The 21,872-nt window shown below is 50.2% G+C and overlaps 1 protein-coding gene and 1 long non-coding RNA gene across 2 annotated transcripts in view; one reads left to right on the top strand and one right to left on the bottom strand.

Moving 5' to 3' along the window:
* Positions 1 to 397: 397 nt before the first annotated feature.
* On the bottom strand, positions 398 to 5,436 carry LOC110341924. Its single transcript, XR_002383919.2, has 3 exons — positions 5,300 to 5,436; positions 3,996 to 4,112; positions 398 to 3,100 (listed from the first exon to the last, which is right to left on the bottom strand). It is a non-coding gene; the product is annotated as an uncharacterized LOC110341924 (long non-coding RNA).
* A 10-nt stretch (positions 5,437 to 5,446) lies between these two features.
* Positions 5,447 to 21,872, top strand: part of Paqr5 (progestin and adipoQ receptor family member 5) — a 72,656-nt gene continuing 56,230 nt past the window's right edge. The window contains exon 1 of the mRNA XM_040739844.1: positions 5,447 to 5,670. Coding sequence (XP_040595778.1) covers positions 5,563 to 5,670 — 108 coding nt within the window. The 5' untranslated portion in view covers positions 5,447 to 5,562. The remainder of the gene's footprint in view (positions 5,671 to 21,872) is intronic.

Genomic DNA, 21,872 nt, shown 5'->3' with positions numbered 1-21,872 from the left:
CTTGAATTTTTGATCCTCCTGCCTCCACCTCTCCTCCCACCTCAACTCCCCCAATCTCTAGTGCTGTCATTCTGAGTGTGCACCACCACACCCCATTTGTATTGCTGGGAAAGGAACCCAGGGCTTCATGCACACCAGGCAAGCACTCTCCCTACTGAGAGGCCTGGACATCACCCAGCTTCTGGTCTCTCCAGCAGCTTTTCTGTTGCTCTTGGAACATTTTCTTCTTCAGGTCAGATGGCCTGGGGGCCCTACTGGACACGCTAGATTATTTTTTGATGTACAGGTAGAGGGGTGTGTGTATCTATATTTACATGTACATGAGCCCACATGTGTTGGTGGGCACATGGGTAGGTGAGTGCATGGGGAGGCACCAAGTTAACATTGGATGTCTTCCTTGATCATTTTCCACTTTATTTATTGAGACAGGGTCTCTCACTGGAACCCAGACCTTGCCCAATACCTAGTCCAGTGTCTTAGTCAGTGTTCTGCTGTGAAGAGACACCGTGACCATAACAGCTCTTATAAAGGAAAGTATTGAATTGGGGCTGGTTTTTGTTTCAGAGGTTTAGTCCGTTATTGTTACTCGGGGAAGCATGGTAGCACGCAGACAGATGTGGTGCTGGAGAAGTAGCAGAGAATTCTCTATCAGCAGGCAGCAGGAGAGTGAGTCACTGAGCCTGGCCTGAGCTTCTGAAACCTCAAAGCCTGCCCCCAGTGACACACTGCCTCTAACAAGGCCACACCTACTCCAAAAAGGCTGCAAGTTCTAATCCTTTCAAATATTATCATTCCCTATGAGCCTAAGGGGGCCATTTTCACTCAGATCACCACATCCAGCCAGCTGTTTGTTCTGGGGGATCCCCCATCTCTGCCTCCCAAGTTCCAGCCAGATCCAGCCAGATCCAGTTCTCATCATTGTCTGGTAAGCACTCTACCACTGAGCCATCTCCCCAGGCCCCACATTCTGGTTTTGATAGACACTGGGCCTAGGAACCTCCAAGCAGAGCAGGCCTAGGGCTTCCTTTTGGTTCCTGAGATCCTCGTGGGTCTCTCTGTCTCCTTGGGGAGACAGGGGCCTGAGCCCTGGTCAAGAGGAGGTTCCCTTTTCCCCTTCCAGAACCTTCCCCCAACCACACACACTCATCGAGGGCCAGTCCTCCGTGCTCCACCTCTGTAAGTGCTACTGTCAGGACATGATCCATGCACGGGGAGGGACTTCAGCCACTGTGCCCCTGCCCCCGGGTGTCTACCTGAGGCCCTGTGCTCTCAAAATAGAACATGAACCATATGGCACCTGGCTTCCAGGACTCGGGTTGCAGAAGAGTGGCTATGGCATGGGCAGGGAGCTGGGAGGGAGAAGCATGATTTTCTCCAAGCCCCTTCTCTAGGAGAGGGGTCTTTCTAGAGAGTCCCTGAAGGACAGATGTTACCAGAAGGGGTGCAACTGGCACTGTTCAGATAGCTGTGGTCAGACTGAGTTGTGTGACAAAAGTTTTCCTGGGGAAACGCAACACACACATCTCCTCGCCCCAGATAGGGATCCCACATCAGACCAAATTATGGATACCACCAGAGTCCAACTTGGTAAACCAGTGAGTTCTGTTGGGTTACTAACAGGAGTGTGGGTGAGAAGTTACTTACAGCGACAGGAATGATGCAAAGATAGCAGTGTCAGCAAGGCCCACCTAAGCATGGGCGACAGCTCACAAGATCCAGGAGCCTGGAGCCAACCGCACAGCCTGCAGGCAGCTCAACAGGTTGAAGAGGGTCCTTTCCAAGGGACTCTGGTCTAAACTGCTTCCAGACCACTCAGCTGGCTTCTGGTTCTTCGGGGGAGCTTGGTCAGGTCTGAGTCTTCTTAGCAGCTCTGAGAGCTACACTCAGCTTTTATTGTTCACTCTGGCAGGGAGGGGCCTAGTGAATCTCGTTAGTTTCATGGACTTCCTGAAGCTATTTTGAGTTGTTAACCTTCCTCTTTAAGGAGCTTTCTGCAAGACGGGATGTCTCCATGTCAGAGGAAACAGCTACACAACAGACTGAGACAGACCGGAAAGGAAGTCATGGGAGGTGAACTCCCAGCCCCACCCCCAGCAAGGTCTCCAAACAGCTGTAGGATTTTTCTTCCTTCATAGTACTACCAAGGCTCAGGGGTGCGCAGGTCTCCCTTTGTGTGTCCTTGTCCTCGCTGCCGTGACAATGACCAAGGTGGAAGAAGGGTCTGCAGATGTCACGAAGTTCAGATTATCCTGGCCCAAAAAGTGGCCTGCTTAGGCAGAGCGGAGAGACACGGAGACACAGGGACAGCGGTGTGAAGACGGAGGCACACGTGGGAAGACGGGAGGCAGAAGGTGGGCTGCAAACCCGGAGACACTGGAACAGGAAGCTGAGAGAGATAATCTCTCTTCCCTGCCCTTCCTCTTTTTCATCCTCTTCGCCGTCTCTCCCCCCTTTCCGAGACAGGGTCTCACTGCTCCGTCTCTTGAGTATTCGGATTGCAGGTTTGTGTTACCTCCCAGAAGTGGACAATGCTTTTCTTTGATTTTCACACCTTTATGTATTTGCGTGTAGAGTGTGTAAGCACTGCGGCATGCAAGGGCTATCACAGGACAGCAGGGGGTATCACAGGACAGCTTTTGGGTATCGGCTATCCCCAACCACAGTGGGTCCTAGAGAGCAAAGGGCAGGCTTGTGTGGCAAGCTCAACAGCCCACACAAGGCATTTTGAATAGACACAGGAGTCACAGTCCAGGCCCAGTCTAGCTAGCAAGTCCCCTGAATAGGCACATGTGACAGTAGTCTGGGAGAGGATATCAATCAGACACCTAAGAAAGGACAAGATGGGAGATCCTGGGTTATGTGGATCGGACTGGTTCTTTTGAGTCAGTTTGTGGCGATGTCAGAGGGAGACAGACCTCTAAGACCAACCTCATCCTTCCCATCCTCTGTCACCCGCGGATCCCAGCAGAGTGAGCATCACCTCCATGAGGCATCATTGAGGCTGGTGGGGAGAAACCAACACGGCTGCACGTTTTAAATATGCTGTGTGTTCTGTGCTTGCAGAATGCTTCCAGATGCGATCTTCTGCGCCACGGTAATCCTGGGAAGGAGAAGGAACTGTATCTACAGTTGTCAGTCTGGCTTTCCTGCTCTGTGCCACTCCCTCCCTCCAGATCCTGCCCATTGTCCCAGCAATTTCACTACTGTGACCATCTCTCAACGCTAGTCCCTGGCTTAGCTCCTCCTCTCCACTTCAAGGCACCCCTTACTTCCCAGGCTCTACATTTCCCCGGGTTGTAAACAAAGTCTAAAAGAACACCTAGTCCTGAGGACCTGGGTCTACATTTTCAACTCTGCTACTTATGTCCTGTGACTGTGTGACCTTGGGTAGGTCACTTATCTCTCAGGCTCTCCATTCCTCCAGTATGACACTGTGAACTGAACCCAGTACTGTACATTTTCTCCTCCGTCTATGCCAGCAGCCTGCTCACTTCTCTTTCCCCGGCTGCGATCTTCCTGCGTGCTCACCCTCCCGCTCTCCCTGCTCCACATGATGTTTAAGGATCTACCTACCACTGAAGTGTGTGTGTGTGTGTGTGTGTGTGTGTGTGTGTGTGTGCCTGAGTACATGGGCTTGTACCATGTGCATTGGATCATTGGATCCCTTGGAACTAGAGTTACAGGCAGTTGTGAGCCACCCAATGTGGATGCTGGGAAATAAACACTGGTCCTCTTCTAAGAGCAGCTCTTAACTCCTGATTCATCTCTCCAGCCCTCCACGTGGTGTTTTATCATTCAGCTAGACTGTGAACACCCTGAGAGCAAAGATGGAAGATGGATATGATATCCATGAGCAAGACTCATGAATTAAGACATGCTGATGGATTAGTGGGCAAGAACCACATGTATTTGGTTTAGAAGCCTGCTCCTCTTTACAAGGTACATATGCCTGCAGTGGGCAGGACTCAAGGTGGGTACTAGGCGTCTCTGTTTACCTTGGCTGCTGGTAGTGGGGTGCATACCCACACTGTGGGTTCTGCAGCTTCAGCAAGGAATACAAAGAGGTCTCCCAGAGAATGCTGCATGCTGCCTTCTGCCTCCAAAGCCCACACCTATACCATAATCAAAAGATGGTATCAGAAAACACTCGGGGCTGGCAGTTCTTATGTTACTGCCATACCTGCTGGCAGGGTGGGGTGGAGGGGGACACAGCCCTTACTGTCTCCTGCTGGTAACTTTGGGAAGACAAAGTAGGGATCTGCCTCTCCATTTAGTGGATTCACTCAAGGCTGAGCACAGTGTGGAGTCTATTTCCATTTCCTTGTCAAATTCTGGTTTGCAGAGGATGCTTGCCTGCCTATGTGGCTAAGACACTTTCCCCTTATGCCATTAGATGTGGGAGTGCTGGGAAGATAGCTCAGTTAGTAAAGTGCTTGGCTTTCAAGCATAAAACTTGTGTTCCATCCCCACAGTCCATGTGTTAAAGGGATGAGGAGCTGGAGAAAAGATTCACCAGCAAGAGCACTGGCTGCTCCTTCAGGGGACCAGAGTTCAGTTCCCAGCACCCACATCCAGTGGCCACCAAACTATAAAGCAAGGTGCCCAATGTCATGATCAGGGATCTATAAAGAGGGCTGAAGGCAATTTGCTCCAACACATCACAGTAACTCCATTCAGAAACAGACCTGGAAGAGACCAGGGCTTTGCTCAAGGTCAGGCTTGAATGGAGACTAGGGCCCAGGTGTCTGGAGGTCCAATCTCCTGGTGGTCCTAGTGCCCATACCTGCCAGCAAGACTGGACAGGGAGCAGAGGGCAGAGGAGAGGTGACTAGAGGAAGGACCAAGATGTCTGTCCACTGCCCACTGGAGCCTTTCAGGTTGCTCCTGAGCCTTGACTGCCTGCAGAGGGGCGGGAGGAGGAGGCAGCAGCTTTGGGCTGTTCTTCTGCACCTGGAGAGCCAGCTTCCAGACCCCTGGAGCCAGGTTTGTCTTCTGTGTCCCTTCCTTCTTACCTCTGTGTCCACTAGCTGGCAGAGGGCCATGCCCAGCACCTTGCAATCTGGGAGTCTGGGTCCTGGGACTCAGAGCCCTCCGAGAAGAGTAGAGCATTGCCAAGGAGCCACTGTCCTGGTGGACTGGAGGCAGGATAATAGCCAGGGTCCTCTCAGCAGGGGAGAGGACTCTATGGGGTGGGGCATCACACCAGTTGCTTTCAAGTCTTCAGTGAGCTGCACCCACAAGGTGGCCTCTGAGCTCCCAGACCTCAGATCTAAGGGTAGGGATAGTGTGGAGTACCCACCAGAGGTGCAAGGTGCGAGAGAGGACCGTGTGCTCTTCAGATTCCAGCTAAGTGGCACCTGAGTCTGAAGAGACGCGGTGAGGCTTCGGAAATGAAGAGGCCCATGGTTCAGGGCCCTAGGCCTGGAGCGGCCCGGGAGCTGGGAGGGAAGCCCATCTCTCGGCTCCTCCCCGTGGCCGCCCTGCCCCGCCCCGTGTCGGGACAGCCTGGGCGGGGACCCGCGGCTGCAGGGCGCGCCGTCTGGTGCTCCAGGTGCAGTTCCCATGAGCCTGGGGGCCCGCGGTGGCCCAGGAGGAGTGGCCGGTCTCCAATCTGCCCCTGCCGTGTCTCTGCGCCCTGTCCACTGGACGCCAGTGAGCCTCAGAACCAAGGTAACCGAGGGCGGGACTCGACCAGTGTTCCCCACGGGTCTCCGCCTCGCGTGCGTCCACCCAGTCCATGCGCTCCGTCTCTCTGCCCCTAAGAAGCAAAGTGCGGGTGCTGCTTGGAGATGAATCTTGGAAAGTTTGCGCCGGGACAGCGGGTGCACCAGGCAACTGCCAAGGCAGACACTTGTAGCCGCATACCCCGAGTCCACGTGAAAGAGAAGATGCCTTTGCCCCAGCCTCTCTGAGCATCCAGTTTTTCTCTGAATTAGAGCAGCGAAACAGACACCCTCCCCATTCTGGCTCTCCAAACCTGAAAAAAAAAAATCCTGGGGTGGGAACTGACAGTTGGTAATTCTTAAGCCTTAGGGATGTTTATGTCTGTACTTCCCGCCTCCTTCCCCCACAGACGCGCGCTATGAACCAGTCAGATGGTGTGCATGGTAGGCACAGTTTTGTGCCGAAAGAGGTAGGTCTGCACCCTGATGAAGAGGGTGCCTGGCCACAGGCCACAAGGAGCTGTTTTTTGTTTTTTATTTTCCCCTGCCTCATTCTATTTGGTCAGGCCGAGTCCTCTCTGACGTCCATCCAAGGAGGCTTAAGTCCAAGTCTGATGAGCCTAGGTCAGGATGGGGGCTGCAGCCTGCAGGTGCAGAGCACCGGAGCCCACTCAACCCTTATGGTTGTGCGCACAAGGGGCTTTCTCCCTTCAGTGAGAGAAGGGCGCACTGCCTAGTGGAGAAAGGACAGCTGCACCTTCCCTCAGAGCCAGACAGAAGAGGTGGGGGAGGGTGAATACCAAAGTAGCCATCATGACTGACATGGTCACCCCTGATTTCACTTTTCCCCGGGACAAACCATGCAGGTGGCAGATGAAGAAAGAAAGAAAGAAAGAAGACCCCAAAAAGCTAAGCATTTGGCTCAAGCACAGTGGTGGGCCTCAGCCGCTGCCTGAGATCAGGTGCTTCTTCATTTTAGGAGATTACTACATCGTTTATTACTGTATGTGTGTGGTGGGGTGTGTATGGAAATCAGAAGACAATTTGCAGGATAGGTTCTCGTCCTCTACCATGTGGGACCTGGGGTTTGAACTCAGGTTGTCAGGATTGGTAGTAAATGCCTTTACCCACCCGATGAGCCATTATGCTGTTTCTGCATTCTGGTTGTGACCAGCAGGGGCCTGTTTCTCCTTGGGCTCCTCTGCAATTCAGGAGTGCTCAAGGCAAGGGCACCTCCAAATAGAACTCAAATCCCCTTAGGAAACACTGCCAAGACCCATCCAGCCCCTTGTTAAGCTCCCAGACAGCAGGAGGCAGGACCCGTGTGTCCATCTGTGGCCATAGCTCTTGGCATCGGGAAGAAACTTAGCCAGAACAGCGTGAGTTAACCAGAAACAGCTGAGTTCTTTTCCAGCAGGCAGGTCTTTGTCCTTGAAGAGCAGGAAGGACGTGGAAATGTAGGACCAGAAAACTGCAGACACTCTCCCAAATAGATACCTTCACACACTGCCCCTACAAGGGGAAACTTCTTTCTTAATTCAGCAAATAAAACCATTATCGTTAATCCCACTTATTGTAGGGGCAAGGAAAGACAGTATACAGGGTGAAGTGTCCCTTCTTCCCCACTCAGGAGGGCTCATTCGGAAACATTACTTGCCATTGCCTTTTCTTTTCTTAAATATTTTTAAATTTTTATTTTATGTGCATTGGTGTTTTACCTGCATGTATGTCTATGTGAGGGTGTTGGGTCCCCTGGAACTGGAGTTACAGAGAGTTGTGAGCTGCCATGTGGATGCTGGGAATTGAATCTGGGTCCTCTGGGAAGAACAGTCAGTGCTCTTAACCACTGAGCCATCTCTCCAGCTCTCTCTAGTCCTGTCATTGCCTTTTCTTGATTCTTACCTCCCTGCAGGGTTGCCAGGGATTGGGAAAGTAATTCACCTTTCTTTTTCTTTCTTTTTTTTTCCCTTTGGTTTTTCCAGACAAGGTTTCTCTGAATTGCTTTGGAGCCTGTCCTGGAGCTTGCTCTGTAGACCAGGCTGGCCTCGAACTCACAGAGATCAGCCTGCCTCTGCCTCCGGAGTGCTGGGATTAAATCATCTGTAGGCTGCAGAGTAAATCCAATGGGTGTGGTGGTGGTGGTGGTGGTGGTGGTGGTGGTGGTGGTGGTGATATATGTGTGTGTGTGTGTGTGTGTGTGTGTGTGTGTGTGTGTGTGTGTGTGTGTGTGTGTATGTCCTCTAGGTGGGCTTTATGTTTCCCTTAAGCAGTAACTCTGTATCCCCGTATTCCCCAGAGAGCAAGCCCCATCAAAAGCATGGAGCATACAGTAGCTTTGCAAGAAGTATTCACTGATCAGAATTAATCTCTATAAGAAGGAAAATTCCTTCTGGAGAGCCTGAATCCCTCTCCTTCTTCTTCTTCCCCTTGTAAGAAGTGACACCCTGCCATAGAAGCAAGGACCAGGAGATTTGAGAAGAGCTCGGCGCAGGCTCCCAGAACCCAGGCAAGGGCCTTCAGGCTGGCTGCCCCCAGAGTCTCCTAGAGGGATCTCGGTGAGCTGATGGCCACTGCTAGGAGCAGCGGAGGAGGCCCAGTGAGGAGGAATCCCCGCTTCCTAAGGAGGGGTGGAGGCAAAGATGAGTTGGGCTAAGTGGCCAGGCTGAGAAGGCTGGTGGGAGGGGGAGCTCAGAGGTTCCCCTGGGAATGCAGGAGAGCCTGGGGGCAGCAGTGGCACACCCACCCTCATACAGAAAGCAACTTTTCTGCCTGACCCTGATACACCCACTGGGAGCTTTGGCTTTTTGCCCCAGCCCTGCCTTTGACCCCAAACAGCTCAGTTCATTGTCAGCACTGGAATGCACCTGCTGAACCTTGGAGTTGGGGCAGGGAGTGTGGGAGCCCAGCCTTGAGGAATGTGTAATTTCCCAGCTTGCTGGGATAGTTGGGGAGGAGGAGTGGGCCTGTCAAGGAAGTATCGCAAGGCTTCACCTGAGTAAGTCAGGGTGGGGCTTCTCCGTCTCTGAGGCCATTGTAGACCTCCCCATCTATCTGCCATCCTTACCCCTAGCCACCCTCTGTGGGTCCCTTCTTTTGGAGAGAGTGAGGACATGACTGAGACCTGGTTTTCTGTCCCCTTGCATGTTGGCTTTCTCCTACAAGTTTGATGGCTTTCCACCATAGAGGATGGAAAAGTACGCCTGTTGCAACACTTCATGAGTCAGTGTTCACTTTGATGTCCAGTGTCCGGCCCTCACTTGGAGACAGTGTTGACTCTTTGGAGACAAGGACAAGGATGACCCTGGGGATTGTTATGAGATTGTGTAGGCTGGCAGAGGGGAGCCATCACATGTGAAGATATGATTGTTTCTTGCACTCAAGGAAAGGATGGTGCCCCCCCAAAGTGGTGGTCCAGTTTTATCCCCCTCTGACTTGTCCGCTAAACTGGATTTTAGCCTGTAGTGTTCCCCTGCCTTCTGATCTTGACCAGGCCAGGATCACCCACAGCAGGCTCTGGACCGTGGGACCTGAGAAGGGAAAGTTGCCTGAGTCTCAGACCGCACATTTTGCCCCTTAAGGTCATCCCCTTTGGTTAATTAGTAGCTTTGTAGCCAAGGTGGTGAGTGCAACTTGAGGAATTCATTGGGAGCCTGTCAGAGACACAGAGTCCAACCATACAGACTCTAGATACCAGAATCCAGCTGCTCTTAGGAGCCTGCCACTGACCTAGGCTACATTCCTAACAGCCGAAGACCAATGTGGCTAACTGATTCTGGTTCTGGTTCTAACTTTGTCCAGCTGGCAGTGTGACATTGGATCTATCTCTTTCTGAGCCTAGGTTTCCGTATCTGTCAGGGTAGCCTGGATTCTATAAAGGTGTCTTACCTTTAGCACCATTGCCATTTGGAGGCAGAGAGAGGGGGCCTATCTTGTGCCATAGTGGGTGTTTCCCTGTACCCTTAGCCCCTATACAACAGGGCCACCACACCACATCATTCCTGAGTCATATATATATATATATATATATATATATATATATATATATATATTACTCATAGAGACCAGAAGAGGGAGTTAAAGATGGTATGAGCTACCATGTAGGTGCTGAAAACCAAACCTAGGTACTCTGGAAGAGTAGCCAGTACTCTGTCTCCTTTGACTGGCTTCAAGTTCACAGAGATTTGCCTGCCTCTGCTGGGATTAAAGATGTGTGGCATTAGGCTGGGCTTCTGAGACCTTTTTTTTTTTTTTTTTGACGCCTGAGAATGCCTCTGGACATCACCAGATGTGCCCTGGGGCAGCATCACCTCTGGTTGAGAAGGACTGCATGAGGTCTCTGAAGACCTCCCCTTCCCCAGGATGTGTCTTGGTACAAAAGGGCTTCCAGCTAGTTCAATGAGTGTGCCCTGTACATGAATGAGGAGTGAGCAGGACAGGTCAGAGGGAAGGCAAGGCTATTGGACCTCATGCTGAGAGGAGGGAGTAGAAGGCATGGGCATGGTCAGCAACCTTCCGGTGCAGGGTAGCATAGTAATGACTCCTGTGTCCCTGCTCCACATTCCCCTCTCTCCTTGCCCTGGGAAGGGATACAGGAAGTGAATCAGCTCAGCAACCACAGGAGAGAGGGTGCCCTTTGAGATGCATGCTCACGCCCCAACCAACCTACTCTGACTGTGTTTTGATTATTCCTTCCATGCTAGCTGTTTATTAACTCTGTCCACGGAATCCCCTTCTAACCTTGTTGCTTAACGGAAAGGCAGAAGATTTATTTTTGGGGGGTTAGGCTTGGGTGCTGCGGTTGTTGACAAATCTTGGTAGTAAATCACAGTTGCTTTGTACTATTCATTCTTACAGTCTTCAAGAAGAAACTCAGCTCTAGGTTGCGGGCTGGAAACTGGGGAGGATCCTTGGAGTTATACCAATGCCCAGGCGGCGCCCCTCATCCAAGGTGTCTGTCAGTGCCCTGCCCAAGTGTATAGAGGAGGGTGTGGCAAGCCATGAGGTCCTGTGTACTGGAGGGAGCTCTGCAGGCTGCAGGAGTGAGTTCCCTTAGGGAGGAGATAGCGACAGTGTCAGAAACTTCACAAGAGGAAGGTGTTGGTTGGGGGTGGTTTTGCTGTTTGTCTCTTTGTTATTGCGGTAAACCACATAGAATATAGCATTCTCATTTTGACTCTGCCTGTGTGTGTGTGTGTGTGTGTGTGTGTGTACATGGGCCATGCACACCTGTGGCAGCCAGAGGCTATCCTTAGTTGTTATTCTTTAGGTACTATATGCCTTTTTGAGATATGCTTTCTCACTTTTATCTAGAGCTAACCAAGTAGGCTAGGCCCACTAACACTGAGATTACAGGTCTATGCCGTCACACCTGCCCTTTTTATCTACATGGGTTCCGGATACCAACCTCAGTTCCCCATGCCGTCAAGAGGGCTAAGCATTCCCCACGCCCCATTTTGAGGATATTGAAAGATGTGATTCAGTGTCACTAAGCACATTCACACTAGCCCGGGGCTGTCACCACCATCCCGCACCACTTCAGCATTTACCAGCTAAAACTTTGCATCCAATAAGCACCAACTTCCCACTGTCCAGCCCCTCTCCAACTACCCCCTCTGCTTCCTGTCTCTGTGACTGACAGCTAAGGGTACCTGTACCAAGCACCGTGAGTCTCTTTTCTATGGCAATAGAATACAATGCCGCAGTAACTTACATTCTAATGAAAAGAAGTTTATTTGGTTCACAGTTCTGGTTCAAGGTCAAGGTGAAGTGTCTAGTGCTGCTCCTAGTACAAAGCAGTACAAAGCATCTCCTGGCAGCAGACAGGAAGCATGCCTCTGAGGACATGTCTTCTCCTGTCTTCCCGAGACTTCGTTTGGAGGGTCTAGCTGGGAGCACAGATACTTGTATACTGCTGACTAAAGAATGGTCTGCCATTCAAAGATGCGCACCTGGGGAGCCCAGAGGGAGGAGGACTGCACCATATTTAATAAGTGCAATAATCCGGTATTTGTCTTTCTGGGGTTGACCTCTCGGCTGCCATGACATCCTCATGGTTGGTGCATGATGTAGCCTGAGTCAGAATTTCCTATGGACCACATTCTGTGCATCTGTTCTTCTGCCTCTGGCCATTTGGGTCACTGCAACCCTTTGGCTACTGTGAACGATTCTGGGGTGAGCCAGGTAGGTGAGTAGCTGTTGAGTCCCTGACTTTGACCTTTTGGAGTGTACACCCTCAAGTGGAACTGCTGATCATATCGGAAGAATAAATACATCTAAAGTTTTGTGTGCTTTTTTGCGATAGGCCTGGGCTTCATGAGATATGGCTCAGTGGCTAAAGGAATTTGATACCGATCCTGAGACCCATGTGGTTGGTAGAAAGGAAAAAATGACCTTTGCAAGTTGTCCTCTGACTTGCTTAGGGTGGTAGCGGGGTGTGTGCGGCGTGGGCACATGCACACAATCAATAAATACAATTTTAAAAAGTTAAGCCTCTTGAGACAGGCTATCACTGTGTAGTTTAGGCTGGCCATAGACTTGCAATCTTCCTGTTGAGCCTCCATAGTGCTGGGATTATAGGCATGTGCCTATGCTTAGGACGCTTCAAGGAGAGATGTTTGACCTTGGATTCAAGGGAAAATGATCCCTCTGGACATCTTGTAGGAAGAAGTAAAATTCTAGTTTATGGCATGGAGTCGGTAGTGCACATGTCTGGCATTGGAGGCTACGGCCAGAGGCAAGCGTAGTAGGAGTATAAGGAGTGTAGAGTCTTGCTCCCAGCCAAGGAAACTGGGCTCTTCCCTGTGGAAAATGAGAAGCTATGAAAGAGTTTTCAGGCCGGAAACCGTGCTGGGTGTAGCCGGAAGTGATAAAGCAGGTGGACTGGGAGGGAAGGAGGCTGGAGGCAAGAGAACCACACAGGCAGAAAGCCAGGGTGTTCACAAACCCTGGGGTGGCGTGGCTGCTCAAGGGTGCTCATCCTCAGGCCTGATGCAGCCTCCCCAGATGAGCTTACAGGAGGAATGGCAGTTTGAGAAGATGGGAGAGGATCTGCTAGGGCTGGCTGGCTTTGAGGGCCCATGAGGCTACCCAGGTGGGACGAACTGAGAGGAGCCTGGTAAGCCTGTGAGAGTAAGAAAGAGAAGAGGGCAGTCAAGGGAAAGGACTGTCCTCCAGGCACAGAGGCCAGGTCACGAGGTGGCCTCTGTCTCAACAGTGCGACCTGCCTCCACGAGTGTCTTATCAATCCACACATTTTGATTGCCAAGCTCCCGTCCCTGTGCCTACTCACTGAGTGAGATGAACATGAGCGATGCCTTTAATTCATGTATTCATTCCATAAAGCCCAGGCTGGAACCGGGCCAGCACCTTTGCACAGTTGAAGATTGAATACTGATAGGCGGCATGCAGGAGAAACAGAACGTGCAGTGACAGTATGCCCTGGGCCTTGACAGTCTGAGGTGGGGCTTCTGACACTCCTGACATTTGCCCTCTTTTGGTTCCTTTGTGTTGTTTTTGAGACAAAGTCCCATAAAGCCCAGAGTGGCCCAGAAGTCATATGGACCTAAAGGTCACCTTGAACTCTTGACCCTCCTGCCTTCACTTCCTGTGGCAGGATTACAGGTGTGAGCTACCAAGGCTGTTTTATGTAGTGCTGGCTGGGGATGGCACCCAGGGCTTCCAACTAAGTTGTGTCTCCACCCAGGGCTTCCAGCTGAGCTGTGTCTCCGTGCCATGGCCAGCATTTTGGATCAACAAATTCCTGATAGCAAAGGAGACGGTTCCACACACTGTAGAGTGTTCCTCAGCATTTTTGGCTTCTGTGATCTAGATGCCAGTAGCCACACTCACATGGAGGGTGGGGGAGTAGATGTTCTCTGGGGAGTGAAATTGCCCCCCTTCAGGTGAGCTCCATTGACCCTGGGGTCAGGAAGGCCAATGAGAAGATATAATCTGAATTCATCATGAGTAAGCAGGGATGGAGACCCTCTGCTGCCACTCTTTCCATCACCACGATGGAACTATTTAACCTCATATCTAAGATAATCACCCTGGAAGTGGGAGGAGCTTATTCTGGCTTGCAGTTCTATCCATGGTTTCTTGGCCCTGTTACTTTGGGCTTGTGATAAACCAGAGCACCATGGCAGAAGCACAAGTTGGAACAGGCTGGCAAGCAGAGAGAAAGGAATGAGTAAAGTCCCAGGATTTCATTCAAGGGTTCACTTCCGTATGCCTAGCAGACTTCACGCCAGACACCACCCCTAAATGGTCCTACCGCCTCCAGATTGAGGGGATGATGCCTTTAATACATGGATCTTTGGGGGACATTTTGCCAAGCCATAGCATTCAAGAGAACATTCAGTATATGCAAAGGTCCTGGGGTGGGGAGAGAGCACAAAGGGAGATCGGTGAAGAAGCTGGTGAAGAAGGCTTTACTTAGACAAACTCTAGTGGAGATGAGGGAGAGTGGGCAGGCTCTGGGGATGTTTCAGAGGCGGCTTAGCTATATTTCAATGGCTGAAAGGCTTTAGACACTAGAGTGGCAAGGGAGCCTCCCAGAAACGGAGAGCAAAAGCGGCTGGAAGCTGGTGAGTCATTCCTGGGGCATGTTGGTTGAAGATACTCAGGCTAGAAGGGGGGTCTGGCTGTACTTACACCTTGAGAGTGAGCAGCACACAGATACGGAAGCCATGAGATAAACACGAGAGTCCAAGAAAGGCTGAGCCAGGGACAGGAAAACCAAGTGGGGCCTAGATTACTCTCCTCAGGCACCAGCCATGCTTCTACCCTCTGCTTGGGGAAATACAAGGTCAGAACAGGAAAGAGGCTCCACAGTGGGGAGCAGTGAGCTCTGGGCAAAGGCGGCCGCTGTACCACCTGCAGAGCACAGGCAAGTCAGATGAGAACCAGTGAGTCAGTTGCCCACCCAGCAGCAGCAGGGAGCAGGGCAGCTGGTCTCCCCAGACATTTGTGGACTAAGGCAGGATGGACAGGTAGGTAGGGCTTAGTGTGTTTATCTGATCATGTGTTTTCTGCCCGGGCCTTTGTTTTTCCACTTAACTATTGAGTTCCTCCCTGCTTGTACAGAGTTTCTCTTGTCCAGGACATTCCACTGAGTCATCCTGTACCTGAGTCACTTTGTAGTTGCAGGTGGCTTCCTGTGAGGTAATGTCCCAGGCATGGAGTGGCCCGCCAGTGTGGTGCAGTTATCAAGTTGACTTGCTGTTCTGGAGATAAAAGATAGCTTCTCCTTGAAGTTTTTGCTTTGATTTTTTTTTAACGTTTGTTTGTTTGAGTTAGAGTCTCACAGATTAGCCCAGGCTAGCCAGGAACTTGCCTTGGACTCCTGAATGCTGGGATTGTAAGTTTTCAATATAATAATAATAAGGAAAAACACATTTTTAAATTGCATGTGGGGAGAATATGTGCCACAGCATATATATGGAGGTCAAAGGACAACTTGTAAGAGCTAGTTCTCTCTTATAGTTCCAGGGATCAAATTCAGATGGTCAGGTTTGGTAGCAAGCACCTTTATCTGCTGAGCCATCTTGCTGGCCCTATACTATGTCATTTTAAGTTGCATTTTTCTTATTACAAGCAAGGTGAGTATGACAGACAGGAGCCGTTTGTACTTCCTTTTCCATGAACAGTCTGTTCATGTTTTGCCCAATTTTCATCAGATTTTTTGGTTTTGTATTGAATTAGAGGAAATCTTACTGAATCAAAGGAAACCTTTGCTTATTTTTTCCCCCTTAGAGACAAAGTCTCACGTAGACCAGCTTGAATTCCTTATGAATCTGAAGATGACCCTGAACTTCTGATCCTCCTGCCTCTGCTTCCTGACTGCTGGGATTACACATATATATGGACCACCATGCTCAGTGTATATGGTGCTAGGGCTCAAACCCAGGGCTTTGGCATACGAGGCTAGCCGTCTTCCAGCTGAGTTATATCCCTGGTCTTGGAGGAAACATTTACGTACCAAGGAAATTTTTTTCTGGAATGTAAGTTATAAGTCATCCTCCTTCATTGTATCAAGGAAGCTTTTGTTGTGTGTGGGGAGGGTTGTTAAAATTAATTCATTTTATCTTATGTATGTGAGTGTTGTGCTCTGATGTATGCCTGGTGCCCTTGGAGGTCAGAAGAGGACATTGGATCCTCTAGAACTGGAGTTACAGATGTTGTGAACCACTGTGTGGGTGCTGGGCGAACCCAGGTCCTCTGCTGGAACAAGTGATCTTAACTCTGCTGAACCATTTCTCCAGCCCCTGTTTTTCTGGGGCTGAGCGGTTACTTCTAAATTTTAAGAATTATGAATGCTGGTGAGAGGTTCCTTAGTTAGCAGGCAAGGAGTTCAGGAATGGAGGTCCTTGGGGAGGTGGTGGGATAGGCTCCCAGAACAGGAACAAGGTTGGTCTTGGAGCAACAGGGTAGGACCTTAGGCCTCCTACCAGGCTAAAGTGCAAAAGATGCCATGTGCCTAGAGGTTGGTGGCTACACATTGAAGGAACGAGGGAGACAGCTGAGTTAGCCCAAGGGTAAAGTCAGGTGTGTGAAATGTCAGGTGGTCCATGCAGCAGGGTCCACTGTGTCAGAAAGAGAGGTTGGCGGACTCTGAGTTGGGGTTGGATGAGGAAAGGGACAGTACATCTGTCCTCGTTGCATTTTCTTAGGTCCCATTTGTGTCCTTAGCTTCTGTCAGTCACCAGACCCTGAGGTCTGAGCCCACACTAGGGACCCTGTTCTCATTGTTCTCTCACATGCCAGGTCATGTGGCACACAACTTGGATAGCCTGTGCCCAAAGCCCACTGGCTCTTAGCTAACCAGTTTAAACTGGCCATTTCCCTCACCTTTCCCAGTGACCTAGGCCTCCCCTAACTGCTCCTGCCTCCACCTACTGACAAGCATGGTATCCCCTTGTCCCTACATGACATGGTCCCCCCTTATAGGAAAGTAAGCATGTCACTTCCGATGGCATGCCTTCTCTATGTTGTTGCCAACCCTGTTTCTGTGTATTAAGTCTCAGAAGTGCACTTGAAACCTTGGGAAGCCCTTGAATAGGAAAAGAGAGTCAGTACATTGTGTGAATGCTTAATAAGCAAACACTCAGGACTGCAGAGATGACTTAGGAGTTAAGAGCACTTGTTCTTCCAGAGGACCAGAGTTCAGTTCCTAGCACCCAAGGCTGGGTGGTTCCCAACTGCCTGTAACTCCAGCTGCAAGGCGTTTAATGCCCTCTCCAGGCCTCCACAGGCACCTAACTTTCAGGGTGTATATCCTACAGATATACACACATATACATCTGTAAAAATAAATCTTTAAAAAAAAACAAGCTCTCTTGGAAGTCATCCTGAAGGAGGTGATTGGAAGCGGCTCTAAAGAATGGAGGTGAAGTTGGGCATTGGAATGAGAATGGCCAGAGCCGAGAGGGAGACAGGTGTGAGCGTGTGTTGGGTGTGAACAGTGAAACAGTGATCAGCCTTCACTCCCACTGAGGGTGTTCTTGTGATTGTGGGATAGGGACAGGCCAGTGTGAGAGTGTCAAAGTATAGGACGGGTCCTGGGGATGCTCGGTGGAAACAGGTTTCTTCCCCCCCAAGAGTGAGTTGACATTTTATGAACTCTTGCTGCAGGCTCAGGGTGAGTCTTGTGCTAAAAGACTCTGTACTGGGCTGTGTTTGAGCCACACCAGCTTCTGCTGATGAATGAAGCGCTTGCCTATCCTTCCTAGTGACATGGGCAAAGACTTGCCCTGGATGAACTCAACCACCGGCCTTTGCTCCCTCAACCTCGGGCCCCACAGGGCACCCTCCTTCCTGCCTGATTCCACAACACAGATGTTTCCCCTCCTGCCTGATGTGGGCCTCCCACCTCCTTCCTCTTGTCTTCTCCCTTCTCTAATTTCTCTCTCTCTCTCTCTCTCTCTCTCTCTCTCTCTCTCTCTCTCTCTCTCTCTCTCTCTCTCTCTCTCTCTTTGTCTGTCTCTGAGACTCAGCACCCACACCTGTCCCTGGTTCTGACTTCAGTTCAGAGGCTTTCAAAATTTTTTATTTTATTTTTTAAAAATGTATTTTATGTGTGTGGTGTTTTGACTGCATGTATGTCTGTGTACTACATATGTACTTGGTACTCACAGACTCCAAAAGAGAATGTTGGGGTGCCTGAGACTGGATTTACATTGTGAGCTACCATATATGTACTAGAAATTGAACTTGGGTCTTTTGGCAGAGCAGCAAGTGCTCTTAACCCCTGAGCCATCTGTCCAGCCCTAGTTTTATCTTTAATTATGTTCATATGTGTATGTGTCATTGTGTGAGTGCAGCTGCCTGCAAAGGCCAGAAGAGGGCATAGGTTCCCCTCCTGGGTGGAGTTACAGATAGGTATGAGCCACTTGACATGGGTGCTAAGAAGCAAACTCAGGTCTTAACTGCTGAGCCATCTCTCCAACACACGAAGAACTCTTAAACACCCCAAAGGCTTCAAAACACCAGAAATGGTGTCTGGGGATGTGGTCCAGTGGTAGAGCACTTGCTGAGCATGGTTCAAACCCCTGCAACAGGCTGGCAAGATGGCTCAGCAGGTAAAGGTATCTGTCACCAAGCCTGAGGACTCGGGTTCAATCTCTAGGACCTACATGGTAGAAGGAGAGAACCATTTCCCAAAATTTGTCCTTTTAGCTTCCACACACAGACTGTGGCGCATTTGAGCACATGCACACACACACACACACACACACACACACACTCACACACTAAGATGTAAAAGAAAAATATATAAGCCTGTGTTGTTAGAGGAAAGGAGGAAGAAAAATAATAAGTAGTAATGGTGGTGATTGGCAGCGATGCTGCCGTTTGGGGCTAGGGACTGATCCACACTCCCCAGAACACAAAGAATCTTTTAGGAGATGCGTTACTGGCCTAGATCATAATCCCAAACTCTAAATCTGCTGCTAAAACTCATTCCCAGAGGGAGACATAAGCAGCATCTGCCCCTTCTCCTAAGGCCCCAATGACGGATGGAGGCAAAGGGATGTGGGTGCTCCTCTCCAACAGAGCACACCTGGAAACCCTTTATCCAGTAGGAATTAGGGTGGGGCCCCATTCCCTAATCTTCCTTGGAAAATATGCTCTAGCCCCACCCAAAGGCAAAAAGGGCAGCTTTGCATACAGCAGGTGGAAGGAAGTGGCTGGATGCTCAGGTGAGGGTCTCAGGCCCCTTCCACCCCTCCTTGAGAAAGTGTGCATGGCCAACAAGCACAGCTGGGATGATTCTTTTGCAAGGAGGCACAGCTGAATGTCCCAGGATGGTCGTTGCTTGACTCAGAGGACAGTGAAGTCCCTAGTCTACAGGACATTGAAGTCCCTAGTCTACAGGATGCTCACAAATGCACTACCCATTTGGCCATTGCTGTCATCACCTTGTGGTCTCTCTTTGTTATCTAAAGAGGTCTGCACCTTTTAGAGTGACATTTGTGGGGAAATAATGTTGTACTCACCAAACCCTTTGCCCAGCTCTTTTGTAAATGTTGTATGGTGGCCTCAAAATACGTGTGTTATGTTTGTTTTAGCCCTCGACTGAGATCCTCCAGGGAGGCTCACTGTCATGACCTATGTTATCCAAGGGCCCAGATCAGCTGTGGTTGATAGAGAAGGCCCCTGGAAAGAGGAAGAACATAATAGACAGTGGGTGTGAGGAATAGTGAAGGGGAAGGAAGGGACAGGAAGTCCACAGAAGATCCTAATTGGGGGTAGGGTGGGGAAATTGAGTGTCAGACCACAGGAATGCCAAGGCATGGTAATTGGACAAGCTGAGGTGACAAAGAGCCATTGAAAGGACAGAGCAGGCTCAGTGGAGTGTCTGTGAGCTTCTACCCCTGGGGAGCTTTGAGTGCTGCCCCCTCCCTGCCAATGGAGGAGCCTGGGCATCCAAGCTAGAAGGACTTAACATACTTGGGGGCCATAGAAGCTCTAAGAAGCTGGGTGCAACCTCATGTTTCCAATAATCCGGTTACACAACATGACATAGTGAAAGGAGAGAAAGGAGATTTCTTTATATGGCTGTGTTGGAGTGAGAAATAAGAGATCCAGCATCCACCCCATCCCCAGCCCATCTTCCATGTCCTGACAAAGTGTAGGTTGACAGAGAGGGCAAAAGGTATACCCAGCTAAGCAGTCCTGGTCAAGGGGTGGACCTCCCGGTAATCATTGTCTCATGCTGGAAGAAGGAAAAGTTCAGGGGAACTTTTCTCCAGGAAAGAGATTTTACACATTGTGACAATGTGCAGAGACTCCAGGGGGGAAATCCCAGTTCCTTGAGGTCATTTTTTTTTTCAGTAGTCAGATCACAAAAGAAGGATCCATGTGTCTCCTTAGATCTTCACTCCTATCAGGACCATGGCAGATGCAGGGGCCTGGCATTTCTGTGAGGGACAGTGATTCATTCCCACTGCCTCCCAAGCTACCCCACACCCTGTGCTGGGTGGGGCAGAGCCCAGCTCAGAGGTGCCTATTGCTGCCTGGAAGACTTTCCTTGTGAGAGGTGGGGCGCAGGGGTGGGGGGGTGAGGGGGAGAGGCAGAGGTCAGCCAGTGTGGAAGAACCTTCATGGGAGGGAGAACTTTGGACTGGATAGCTAGGTCTTTGAGGCTCATCGCTTGCATAGTTTTGGTACATACCTTCTCTGGAACCTTTTTTTTTTTTTAAGTGAAAATAAATGGAGGAAGTTGTCTAAGAGGAAGGTGAAGGATTGCTTTACCATGAGGTTAAAGGAAGAAGGAAAGAAAGAAGGGAAGTCCCTGACTCTGTAGTCCTCCCCTCCCTCCTCCCCCTTCCAGTCTGGCCCAATTTAATCTTCATCTTTGTCCCAGGATGGTCGCTGGTGCTCCAGCATTCTAGAGTGTCACTTCACAGAACTGGAGCTTCTGGATTTACTCCCTGGCCAGGTGGTTGTGTGATCTTGGGCACTCCACATTCCCAGCCAGCTTTTCTACTGACTTTGAGGTACCTAAACCACTCATTCCTTCTTTTCTCCAAGTTACTGGGGTGTCTTCGGGGGACTCGTCAGAGTAGGGGGACACTGAGGCAGAGATGCCATCTGGCTGTGGGGCAGGAGAAGGATTGCAGCTCTGACTGGGCCCTGCAGAGCTGGGAATGTCCTCCATTGACCCAAAGCCTCGGATTTGACTTTCAGAGGGGAAACACTGCTGCTAAGAGCCCTGTGGTGCTAAAGATGGCTTTCCTCTGAGCTGGGCTCCTATCTTTGTAGTAACACCCAGCCTACCTGTGTGAGAACTCAAGCTGACTGGACTCTGGGGTTAAATGGTTCCTGCTCAGGGAAGCTGAAGGGTTTCATGGACTAGAGTCCAGTCTGAGCATGCCTTCACCATCATGCACCAAACGCTTGCCAGGCCTAGGCACTGCCATTCATATGTGTGTGTGTGTGTGTGTGTGTGTGTGTATGTACATAAAAATGCATATATATATGAACTGGGGGTTTTCTACATGCATATAATGTGTTTTAATGAAACCCCCCATTCCTGCCCTGTCTTAAATACTATTGCTGTCAAGAGACACCATGACCAAGCAACTCTTTTTTTTTTTTTTTTTTTTTTTTTTTTTTTGCTTTTTCGAGGCAGGGTTTCTCTGTATTGTTTTGTAGGCTGTCCTGGAACTCACTCTGTAGACCAGGCTGGCCTCGAACTCACAGAGATCTGCCTGCCTCTGCCTCCCGAGTGCTGGGATTAAAGGCGTGTGCCACCAAAGCCCGACCCAAGCAACTCTTATAAGAGAAAGCATTTAACTGGGGACTTGCTAATAGTTTCAGCGGTTTAGTCCATTGTCGTCATAGCAAGGAGCATGGTAGCAGGCATAGTGTGCTGGAGCAGCAGCTGAGAGCCTCATCCTGATCCCCAAGCAGAGAGAAAGGGAGAGAGGGAAAGAGAGAGAGAGACTGGGTCTGGACCCAGGTTTGGCATGGACTTTTGAACCTCAAAGCCACCCCAAGTGACACACCTCCTCCCACAAGGGCATTCCTCCTAATCCTTCCTACTCCTTTCAAACAGTTGCACTCCCTGGTGATAAGGCATTCAAATATATGAGCCTACGGAAGCCATTCTTTTTAAAATAAACTATTTATCTTTATAAGCATTGGCTGGTGTTTGTGTACATGTGTGTCTGTGTGAGGATGTCAGATCCCCTGGAACTGGAGTTACAG

The sequence above is a fragment of the Mesocricetus auratus genome, unplaced genomic scaffold, assembly GCF_017639785.1.
Source record: "Mesocricetus auratus isolate SY011 unplaced genomic scaffold, BCM_Maur_2.0 Super-Scaffold_100691, whole genome shotgun sequence".
In the NCBI taxonomy this organism is placed as follows: domain Eukaryota; kingdom Metazoa; phylum Chordata; class Mammalia; order Rodentia; family Cricetidae; genus Mesocricetus; species Mesocricetus auratus.
The sequence above is the reverse complement of the archived record's forward strand: the minus strand, read 5'-3'. Positions and strand labels throughout refer to the sequence as shown.